Below are 12,175 nucleotides of genomic sequence, written 5' to 3' on the forward strand. Positions count from 1 at the left end.
AATATTCATTTTAATTTTCCATATATACACCGACGATGTGTCACAGGAATATTCAAATTTCTCGGGTATAGGATTCGTTTGTTATACTATTATGCCACAAGGAATGACGCACAATTTTCAAACTTATAACTGTTTTTTTTATGAACGGCCCCATTAAAGAGTCTTTCAACAGATTGTATGTCAATGTTCTCATCAGAAAATTTGTTATGGGGTGGCCATTGAGCTCATATAACAGAATGGGTGTGACAAACATAATCTTCGCGGATTGTCCGGGCAAAGTATATAGCTTTTTTTATATTTTATTTTATATTTTATTTTTTATATTTATATCATCCACAGCAAACATATTTTAAAAATAAAAATAATAGACCACGGGATCAATTCGGCGAAGAAAACGATATCATATAAAAGGTGGATATTTTATACGGCAAAAACTGGAAGACCACGTGGAGTCTCAGTCAAGCAGGGGTGGACACGGGGGAAACCGTGACATGTGTTCATATCCGGCTTCGCCAACAGTTGGACGAAGTACGTTTCCTGTGGCGTTGGGATGTGCAAGGGCATATGGCAAGGGTAACCAGACTACCCATTCGATACCTCGCTTTCAATTCGTCATCGTTTTCTACCTCCATGTTTTGACCAACTGTTTTTGTTTTTGTTTTTTTAGTGTGTTGTACACTTATTTTCGTTGACAACAATACCAACGAGTTTCACGTCTTAGGCAAGGGACACGCTTGGTAATAACTCAAAATATTTGTTTAAGCATTCGAGCAATATGGAAGAAAAGCTATTGATGTTAAAACATGGTGAGAAACGGCTCCCTCTAAAGTAACGTAGTTTTTGAGAAAGAGAGTGGAATATCTCAAATAAAATATACTCTAGCTGAATCCTTAACTTTTATTACGCATCCCTAAAATCTAACAAAGAATGCAGCAAGGGTGTTTTTTCCTTTCAAAAGTTCTCAGTGCAACCTCGATGACCAATATTGAGCCCAGCGTTTCACTGGTTTGTCAGTATTGTGCATATTGCATACACACAATGAAAGTACTGGGTTTTGACAGTTATAGGGCCTCCCAAACAAGCATCTTGTTAAAGCAATAGGTCAGTTTGTCAATAATAATTACACGACAAACACCACACGGTGGTTTGCATTTTCGGAGCCATGATGAAAATACACTCGATCCTTGGTTTGCCTCAGCTCACCTTCGCCCCCCCCCCTTTCCCTTCTTAATTGAAGTAGCGGCTAGATGTTGGGATGTATAGCAATAGCCGTAGCCATAGCCATAGCCTCCGGAATCGGCTCTGACCTTCACGCCGTCATGGCCACAGTGACGTAATCCGCACTTCAGAGATATCCTGTTCAGTTCCTTTTGTGAGTTGCGCGCTTAACTGCAACAGTCAATAATGAAATTAACATATTACTGGGAACGGTTCAAAGGGCGCTGTAGCTATTGTGTTTTCGTAACCATGAATGAAGTTATCAAGCGTTGATGATAAGATTGACATGGATAAACTGTGTAACTAAATATAACCTCATACCCACTATGGCTGGATTTCCAACACGATAATTACAGCTTGTATAATGCCAACTAGGGGGAGCTGCAGCTGATGTGCATGTGAAGGTATGCTATAATAAATAAAATGGTGGAAGATTTGCCTTCCTCCATGGTGAGCATAACGGGTACTGTGTGAGGTTCCTTTTGCTCGATCTGCGGAGGGTCGTTGAGCATGGTGGAGAGGGCTGCATGGTGTGGTGTGTGCATGGTGTGTGTGAGCGTGGTGTGGCTTACATGGTGGTGAGGGTGAGCCACGGGTGTGTGGTCTGTACCTCGAAATTATATAGGAGGCCTGCACACATGCTTCCGAATGTTGCGCAGCAGTTTCTACGGGACGTACCAATACAAAGGGTCAAGGCCAGCAGCCGATACACGGCCGCCCTTTCGATATTATTATAAAATCTTTGATCTCAAAATGTACACATTCAAAATTAATGGGTGGCTTAAAGACACTGGACACTATTGGTAATAATTGTCGAAGATTAGCCTTACAGTTGGTGTATTTCAACAAAAACATAAAATAACAAACCTGTGAAAATTTGAGCTCAATCGGTCGTCGAAGTTGCGAGATATAAAAAAAAAAATAAAAAAAAAATGTCGCACCATGGTCACACTGAGTTGTGTGCTTTCAGATGCTTGATTTCGAGACCTCAAATTCTAAGTTATGAGGTCTCGAAACCATCAAATTTGTGCCAAATTACGTCTTTCTCGAAAACTACGTCACTTCAGAGGGAGCCGTTTCTCACAATATTTTATACTATCAACCTCTCCCCATTTACTCGTAATCAAGAAAGGTTGTATGATAAAAACTATTTTGAGTAATTACCAAATAGGGTCCATGCACTGCCCCTAAGTTTAAGCCTTCCGCAGGCATATAGAAATTTAGCCCTCTTTCTCAGTACAATACGAAAGTATAAGGCCGCCAGGGCTAATAGAAATGTAAGTGTTGTTCTGATGAGATCTTCACTGAATTGAAGTAGGCCTCTCTTTTGTATGAACACTTACAGCGTTTGAAATTATTAAAATTTAAGGAATCGTTAGATATTCTTTTACTTCACATTTTAGTTCACATTGTCTGACAAAAGAATATAATATTTTGAGTAAGAGTGTCATAATTGTTGTGAAAGTAAATAAACGGCCTTCTGTATCAATTTTGCGTTGCGTTATTTCCGTCTTTTTCCCCCATTATAGTTTTCTGCAAAAGCGAATCGTTGTTGTTTTCGTTGTTGTTTTCGCTGGTTTAAAGTTACGTTGTCATCCAACAGTTCAATATAGGCTGTACCATTATATGTTTGTTGTAGTTCTTGTTGCACAGAGGAGAAGAATGGTTCCAAAACAAACTTTTCGTAACGCCGTCGACGGTGCGGGAGGAGGGTTACGTTGCGTTACGTTTTGGTACACGTTTGGTAAATTGACAAAGACCAGTCTTCTCACTTTGTGTATCCCAACATAAGCATAAAATAACAAACCTGTGAAAATTTGAGCTCAATTGGTAATCAAAGTTGCGAGAAAATGATGAGATAAAAACCACCCCTGTTGGACGAATTTGTGTGCTTTTAGATAGGAAGAAAGACTTCTGGCTAGAAGTCTTTTATTATTTTAGTGAGAAATTACCTCTTTCTCCAAATCTATGCTACTTCATCAGAGGGAGCCGTTTCTCACAATGTTTTATACTATCAACAGCTCTCCAATGCTCTTTACCAAGTCAGTTTTTAAGTTAATATTTGTTTAAAGGTAGTGGACACTATTGGTAATCACTCAAAATAATTAGCATAAAACCTTTCTTGGTGACCAGTAATGGGGAGAGGTTGATGATATAAAACATTGTGAGAAATGGCTCCCTCTGAAGTGCCATAGTTTTCGAGAGAGAAGTAATTTTCCTCGAATTTGATTTCGAGACATAAGTTTAGAACTTGAGGTCTCGAAATCAACTATCTAAACGCACACAACTTCGTGTGACAAGGGTATTTTTTCTTTCATTATTATCTCGGAAGTTCGATGACCAATTGAGCTCAAATTTTCACAGGCTTGTTATTTAAAGGAACACGTTGCCTTGGATCGGTCGAGTTGGTCTTTGAAAAGCGTTTGTAACCGTTTTTTATAAAATGCATATGGGTAGAAAGATGTTGTAAAAGTAGAATACAATGATCCACACAAACATGCCTCGAAATTGCGTGGTTTTCCTTTTACCTCGTTGACTAACACGTCGGCCATTTATGGGGGTCAAAATTTTGACTCCCATAAATGGCCGACCGTGTTAGTTCTCACAGTAGAAGGAAAACCACGCAATTTCGAGGCAAACTTGTGTGGATCATTGTATTCTACTTTTAAAACATCTTTCCAACCATATGCATTATATACAAAACGGTTACAAACGCTTTTGTTTTGACCAACTCGTCCGATCCAAGGCAACGTGTTCCTTTAATGCATATATTGAGATACAACAAGTGAGAAGACTGGTCTTTGACAATTACCAATAGTGTCCACTGCCTTTAAAGCAACTCATTTTCGTATAATTATAAATGACGATCCAAACATGGGAAATCAGCCGGCCAACACGTGGTAGATTCAGCCATGATTATTATAGTTACAATCATGGCTGTAATCTATGGACTTTGGCTTTGATTTTGGGGGAGAGGGTCATATGGATCCTGGAATATCGTTCTCATTTTATTTGTGTAAATACAGCTGTGACCGCATGCGCGGAGTGCTTCTAGCTCATGTTGCCGCTCGTTTTAGTATGTGCTATCGCCGTTGCGTGCGCGTTTATTTTTAATTCACGCATCGTTTTTTTGGCGCTTCGATTTTTGAAGAATCTGAGGAGAGAAGTGTGGCGTGCAAAAACTAACATGGCAGCACTACACAGGAACAATAAGTTATGACCAAAGTTGTGTTCCCTATCTTTCTTTTCTCTCACGTTAATGTATAGGTCTATATTCAAATCGTCAAGCCGTCAAGATGCCACCGAACTCCAACGAGCCGGACGAAAGTGAACAAGACCGACGACTGGGCGAGTTGGGTCTTCGTTTAAAGATTGAGCATGATGAGGAAGGATTCCTTAATGATAAATACAAGTAAGTACGTAGAGGTGTTGACACAAGTTTAATCATTCTATGAACGAATTTATAAAGGGGCGGAAAGCAAAAGTAGGGCTTTGCTGCACTTTTGGGAGGTTTGTTGGGCGTGAATGACAGAATTTTCGAATTTCTTTTTGATATCACAACACTACAGCACCTGTGCCTTTCTCAACCTTTTTTTCATCCAAATTAAAGGTTTAATAAATGTATCCATAGATGGATAGTGGTTTGAGGGGAGTGTAGAAACCAGGATTCATGTTCACTGACTTTATGGAGACCGATAACAAAAGAGAAAGGGGAACACAATTAAAATGCCTCCCTTATGGGAACTCTAAGGAATGGGGTGCTCCACACAGAATTTTTTGTACAAATATGGGAGATTCTTTATACAGGGACAGAGGAAAGAATAGAATGTGTCTCAACGGGGACTTTAAACAATATAATGTGTGTGATCTTCAATTATTCTGCGGGAACAGAATAGTTTAGTTCAAACAAATACATTTTAATATGCCACTAATGTCTTGCTTTGCTTTTCACTGAGGACAACGCTTATAAGATAAACCAAACAAGACTGAACTGAAAATATAAGATGAGATTTTGAAAAACTTTTCATTGTACAAAAATGAGATGTTATAACGCGAACATAATACTACACAGTGGAGCCATTTTTGACGCTATAAGGTTGCCATTTTTTATGCAACCCCAAGAGTTTAAATGTGTAAAACACAATAAATCATCTGATGAGTGATTTCATACCGAGGCCAGTCTATAATCACTCACAGCCTCTCTTTCACACCCTTTTGCAGTTTACTTCGTTACCTCCGAGGATACGACTGGGATGTGAACATTGCGCACCAGAAACTCCAGGCCACCCTACAGTGGAGACGCAAGCTCAGACCATGGGAGACTAGCTGTAAATACTGTGACAACAAGCCTGGGTTTCACTCATGGGTAGGTATAGCCTTCTCTCCAGGCACAATCGCTGTTCATGTGGCTAAATGATAAGAATGGAAGCCAACTTTAGTTTGAAAAAGTAGATAAAAAAACGACTGATCAGGACAGTGTTTATGTCCAAAGCCAGTAGATTACTACTGACAGTGCAATAGAATAGAATTAATCATGGTTTTATTGTCACTTGTAAAAAATAAATATATTTTGTACAGTGAAATGCGTTTTGGTTTTGCGTATCTAAAAAGATGCAATTTAAAAATACACACTAAACAATGCCTTCAGAAGTAAATTTCTACGATGAATTATGTGTGTTTGCAGCGTCAAGTGGGCATCGACAAACAAGGCAGGCCAGTGGTGTACTCCTCTTTCGTTCAGGCGACCGGATCCTTCACAGCGGAGGATAACGTACAACACACCTTATACCTCATGGAGAACGCAAAACGTTGTATGAGACCAGAGGAATACACATGGGTCTGGGTACTAGACTGCTCTGGTAAGTTATTAAATGTTATTATTATTATTTATTCGGCCAAGATTTTAACAAACAATACAAGATATGATATTACCGCAAAAATATAACACTATAAGAAACAAAAAGTGTAAAATTCAAAAACTCGGACATCTAGAACAATTGTAAACCAAAGATGGAACTATAACAGAACACTGGCAAATCAAGCAAGACAATTATAAAAACAGACAGGACAAGCCCATTCTAATAATCTTCCGTCTTGGGTCTGATTTCCGGTTATTTTTGCCCTTCGAGAAATCAGAAAAACACTCAGGGGTGCATTTAACAAAAAGTTAAGACTAGTCTTATCTAGAGTTAGGACAAGTTACTAATTTTAGGACTAGCCGTAAGTTTTTAATATCTCCTAGGACTAGTCCTAAGATAGTACTATAGTTGTAACTCTTTGTGGAATCGACCCCTGAAAAGTCTATTAAAGCCTACACCATGTGTAATTGTAGGTCAGCCCTTTTACTCAATAAAATGGTCATCTGCCGTTTCCACGAGGATCAAATATTATGCCCGAGGTTATGAAACCTGGGATGCCTCAATTTTGATCACTGTAACTCACAAGCTTGAGATATCCTGTAAACAATGACTGCCCAACAAGGGATATTGCTACACCCCTATGTGTTGACAATGTAGTTTGTTAATACACTGTAGGTGAGTAATGGGTAGTCATGACCCGACTAAGCTATCAATAGTCGCGACTTCTACACTAGTCACACTAGTCGCCAAGTTTTAATCAAATCAAATATTTTATTTCAGGTTTGACGATGGCAGCGTGTAATCCGATGCTTGCCAGAGCCGTAAACCACGTGGTCGCAGAACACTACCCGGAGAGAATGGGTCTGGTCATCGTCGTTAATCACGGCATCGTCTTCGAGGGCATATGGAGAGGAATGCGTCTCTTCATTCATCCACGAACAGCCAGCAAACTACGCCTGTGCCGCGGTGATAAAGTGGCCACAACATTCCAGGAGCTTTTCCCGGCTGATCTATGTGTGTGGTTCCTGAAGGAGCTGGAGCTGAATGCTCAGCGAATGGTCTCACCCGCACAGCTGCAATTCTGGAGGAAGCCTGCAGACAGTGACGTCCATGACCCGCGGGGGTGCCCCTCCTATGTTAGTCAGTACATTGATAAATACTACAAGGAGGTTGTAGTACCGCAGGCAAATGAGAATGTTGAGAAGCCCGAAGCGTGTATGATACATAAACCACATTCTAATATAATACAGGTGTTAAAAGAGGAGGCGATGCTAGAAGTGCAAAACAACTGAAACTTTCAGAACGCAAAAGTGGTCAACCTCAAGTGTGATGATTTGTGAGAGCACCATTGGGAGTGAAGAGCATAGCCGAGATGAATAGGCGTGTGTAATTGCACTGTGCGTTGAAAATAGGTCAATACGTCAATACCTAAAGCTATTTATTTTAAAAGCACCATTGAAGGGGCACTAAGGCCAAGCCCAGGGGCAACAGAGGTTATTGCCTCCGCTGCCTGCGTATAATTACAGGCCTAAGAGGGGTGGGTCAGGGCCCACATGTTATAAATGATTACGCGACAATGCTGCATTTGGGTAGTATATAAAAATTGTAGAGCCGACACAATAGTCACCAACAGTTTTCATGTTTTGTGCAACCATGAAATGACAAACCTTGAGCTTTTGTGAGAGTCGGGAGAAAATATTGAAAATCCAAGCATTATTCAGCATGTAAGCATCTTAATTTGGGTTGCAACATTTGAACTCAGTTTTTAAACAGGTTTTCAGATGGTTAATTTGAATAATTAACTTCAGAGGGAGCAGACAAAATGGCTCTAGTTTATTCTTTAAATAATCTTTCTGACTAAATTTTTTAAAATGTGTCTTTTATCCTTACAAAATCCTGTATAATACTTTTAACTTTAATAAGTTATTTCTGTACATGTTTGCCTTTTGTCAGATACTTCACATAAAAATATGTGACTTTACAATTTATGAAGAAGCCTAGATGTTTCTGAAAAAGTTTCAAATGCAACAAGAAGAAAATGACATAAAATGAAAGGCCACAGCTCAAATAACAAAAGAGTTTTAAAGTTTTATTGTTTAGCAGTTTTACACCATTTTTTCTGGAACAATACAAACGATATAACCCAAAAATACCAAATTACTAAAGTATCAATACCTTTCCAAACTTGAATTTCTATCTTAAATCAACAAATGATGACACTCAAGAAGATCGTGAAAGGGAGGGGGGAAATAATCTAAAAACTTAAAATTACGGTAATTTCTTCTGATTTCTTTGAAAAAAAAAGAAAAAAAAATGATTAGCACATTTGGCAAAAAGAAAAGCCGAACACTGTTTTTGGATAATAATTTATTTTTTAAACCATTTTACTATATAATATATATTTTGTTAATCATTAAAATAACAATAGATTTTCAATTAAGAATTCCCTGATTTGATAAAATATGGTTAAAGGTGCAATCTTGGGACGACCGGGTACACTAACCTTTGACCTCCTGAGCTGTGACAATTGTTTTGCGTGCTCATTATACTGTGTTAGTCTTGCGCATATTTATATATCTGTGGCCAAGTTGGTCCAACCACATGGTATTTCACCATAGAAACTGAGAATGCTGAGCACGACCACACCATGTGTTGTTTGTAGACACGACTTATTGCACCACGAATGTATGGCAAAATGAGCGCACCAAGACTGTTTCTAAATGTTTTTCTTGGTTAAAGGAACACGTTGCCATGGATCGGACGAGTTGGTCTATAAAAAGCGTTTGTAACCATTTTTTCTAAAATGCATATGGTATAGAAAGATGTTTTAAAAGTAGAATACAATGATCCACACAAGTTTGCCTCGAAATTGCGAAGTTTGCCTTTTACTGTGCGAACCAACACGGTCGGCCATTTATGGGAGTCAAAATTTTGACTCCCATAAATGGCCGACCCTGTTAGTCGATGAGGTAAAAGGAAAACCGTGCAATTTCGAGGCATGTTTGTGTGGATCATTGTATTCTACTTTTACAACATCTTTTTACCCATGTGCATTTCATAACAAACGGTTACACACGCTTTTCAAATACAAACTCGACCGATCCAAAGCAACGTGTCCCTTTAATGTTCACCCCGTCTACTGCATGGTAAAAGAAATGGGATACTCGCATCAGTAAAAGTGGTCTCACAACGAAATCGCAAGCACACTGCGCAGTCGGCGTTCTCCGGGTTCTATTTCTATGTTCTTCTCATACTTTGATTTAATGTAGTTTATGGTCATGTTGAAACTGAATCATACTGTATGAAAGTATAATTTAAATATGAACTTTAGAGAGAAAAAAACTAATCAACAACCACCAATAGTCAAAAACAGAGATCAACACTTGACCTCCGTTTCTGATAACTTGTTAAAAGTTTGAAATATTGACAAAATTAGGCATGATTGGAGAATTTAATTACTGAAAAATAATCATCTTCATCCCAAACATTAATTTTGTTTCAATGTTAGGTTACACACACAAAAAAAACGATATAGATTATATGTAAAGTTACGATGTATTTATAACAAATTGCCGCTATGGGTATATCTATTTTAAAGAATTGTGTATAAATACAAACTAAAAAGAAGAATTGTTTTATGAATTGATTTTTTTAGTTGACTTTGAATCTGACATCTTTCATTTCTGTCGAGTATGCTTACTCGCAAGAAAAATGAGTTAGATCTCATCTCATCTACATGTAGTAACATATATGAGGTGCACTGCCCCCCCCCCCCAACAAAAAAAACACAAAACCTTCAAGATGCTATGTCAGATTTTTGGCCGATTTGACCCCAAAATTTTGATTTTAAATTCAATAGGTATTTTGATTGAGGTCGAGAAAGTTACAAGCTTTCATTTGAGCCATTGCTCGAAAAAGTCCCCCAATTATTAGTAGCAGTGAAAAAAAGTGCTCAAAATAAGTTTTTGTCGGGATCTCGACAAGAGTTCATGTGACCAATTCTTATGTGTTTTATAAGAAACATTTTAAATTTTCGTCATGGTTCCTGTCCATTAAAAGTAAACGTTAAACTTGTTTTCGTTAGAGCGGGTGATACTCTTTGAAATACCATTCACTCAAAAAAATCTATTTTTATATGTTTGGGGCCAAAAATCTGACATAGCATCTTTAAAGGCAGTGGACACTATTGGTATTTACTCAAAATAATTGTAAGAATAAAACCTTACTTGGCAACGAGTAATGGGGAGAGGTTGCTAGTATAAAACATTGTGAGAAACAGCTCCCTCTGAAGTGACATAGTTTTCGAGAAAGAAGTAATTTGATTTCGAGACCTCAGATTTAGAATTTGAGGTCTCAAAATCAACCATCTAAAAGCACACAACTTTGTGTGACAAGGGTGTTTTTTCTTTTATTATTATCTCGCAATTTTGCCAACCAATTGAGCTCAAATTTTCACAGGCTTGTTATTTTATGTATATGTTGAGAAACACCACACCAAGTGAGACGACTGGTCTTTAACAATTACCAATAGTGTCCACTGCCTTTAAATACAAGCCCTGATAAGTGATGGTTGCTTGTCAAATCAGGCATTTGGTACATGCACAAGTTAATTTTTTTGTATATGATTCAAAGGAATAAAACTGGAATTTTATGAGTAATAATGAAGTACTGAGAACAATGAAGTCGGAGGGTGGTCCTGCCTGCTGGTGGGTTTTAAATCCTCTCAATTCCTTTTGGTTGGATGGAATATAATTGGAATTCTACGAATAATAATGAAGAACTAAGGAAGTCGTAGTCCTGCCTGCTCAATTTTCTTTGTTCAACAAAATCTATGACTTCAGAAAAAATGCCTCACGACTTGTGGTCCGGGCCTTATTGACGACTGTGTCCCTTTGGACTTATTTGAATGACATAACAACCTTTAAACTTAACAATAATAACAATACTGATACATGTATTTGGTTCTTGTTCGGCACTTTAGCACACCTGATGGAGCATCAAATCACCCTGTATTTTCAAGTATTTTCAAGTATGAGACCTATCTCATTTCAAACCAGTAACAATGGGGCGAACCCCCTCTCTTTACGAAAAGTGCATGCAGGGGTCGATTTCACAAAGAGTTAGGACTCATCCTAACTTAGGACTAGTCTTAGGAGATATGAAAAACGTACGGCTAGTCCTAAGTTAGGACGAGTAATGCATCCTAACTAGAGATAAGACTAATCTTAAAGGCAGTGGACACTATTGGTAATTACTCAAAATAATTATCAGCGTAAAACCTGTCTTGGTGACGAGTAATGGGGAGAGGTTGATGGTATAAAACATTGTGAGAAATGGCTCCCTCTGAAGTGCCATAGTTTTTGAGAAAGAAGTAATTTTCCACGAATTTGATTTCGAGACCTCAAGTTTAGAACTTGAGGTCTCAAAATCAACCATCTAAACGCACACAACTTTGTGTGACAAGGGTATTTTTCTTTCATTATTATCTCGCAAGTTCGATGACCGATTGAGCTCAAATTTTCACAGGTTTGTTGTTTTATGCGTATGTTGAAATACACCAACTGTGAAGGTTAGTCTTTGACAATTACCAATAGTGTCCGCTGCCTTTAACTCTTTGTGAAATCCAACCCAGGACCTTTGGCTGTACATCCCATCCAAAGGATGCAGCGATAACGGTCAAGTGTCTCGACCAGGACTTTAACCCACACTCTGCTGATCAGAAACACCAGAGTTTGAGTTAAGTTCTATAATCCGCCCGGCCACGACTAATTTAGGCGCTTTATAAATTATTTATTTATGATTGATTGATCGATCCTCCGAAGTATCCTCCGTACTAGAAAAGTAGATCAGGATTTATTCATATCGGAAGCAAAAACATTTTAACATAATCAAAACCATCCACCAACTTTAATACACAATATAAAAATATGTCCTAATATTCTGAGAATTTCCAAAGGATACCAAAGCCGTCCACCTATTCTTCATATGTAAGATTGCTTTTAAAAAGTCTTTAAAAATCGTCATAATTCTCTCAAATCCGTCAATTGGTCAAGTTGTATTCACGAGATAAACGTCCAACCTTACAAAACTTTCATGTT

At 38.1% G+C, this 12,175-nt stretch overlaps 1 protein-coding gene across 1 annotated transcript; it reads left to right on the forward strand.

Moving 5' to 3' along the window:
- The first annotated feature begins 1,449 nt into the window (after nucleotides 1-1,449).
- Nucleotides 1,450-12,159, forward strand: LOC139934328 (uncharacterized). The gene is made up of 5 exons (XM_071928496.1): nucleotides 1,450-1,622; nucleotides 4,486-4,630; nucleotides 5,440-5,584; nucleotides 5,903-6,077; nucleotides 6,858-12,159. The coding sequence occupies exons 2-5, from the start codon at nucleotides 4,515-4,517 to the stop codon at nucleotides 7,367-7,369; spliced, it is 948 nt and encodes a 315-aa protein (XP_071784597.1). The 5' UTR covers nucleotides 1,450-1,622; nucleotides 4,486-4,514; the 3' UTR covers nucleotides 7,370-12,159.
- The last annotated feature ends 16 nt before the right edge of the window (nucleotides 12,160-12,175 follow it).

This window comes from Asterias amurensis, chromosome 3 (assembly GCF_032118995.1).
Source record: "Asterias amurensis chromosome 3, ASM3211899v1".
NCBI classification, from domain to species: Eukaryota; Metazoa; Echinodermata; class Asteroidea; order Forcipulatida; family Asteriidae; genus Asterias; species Asterias amurensis.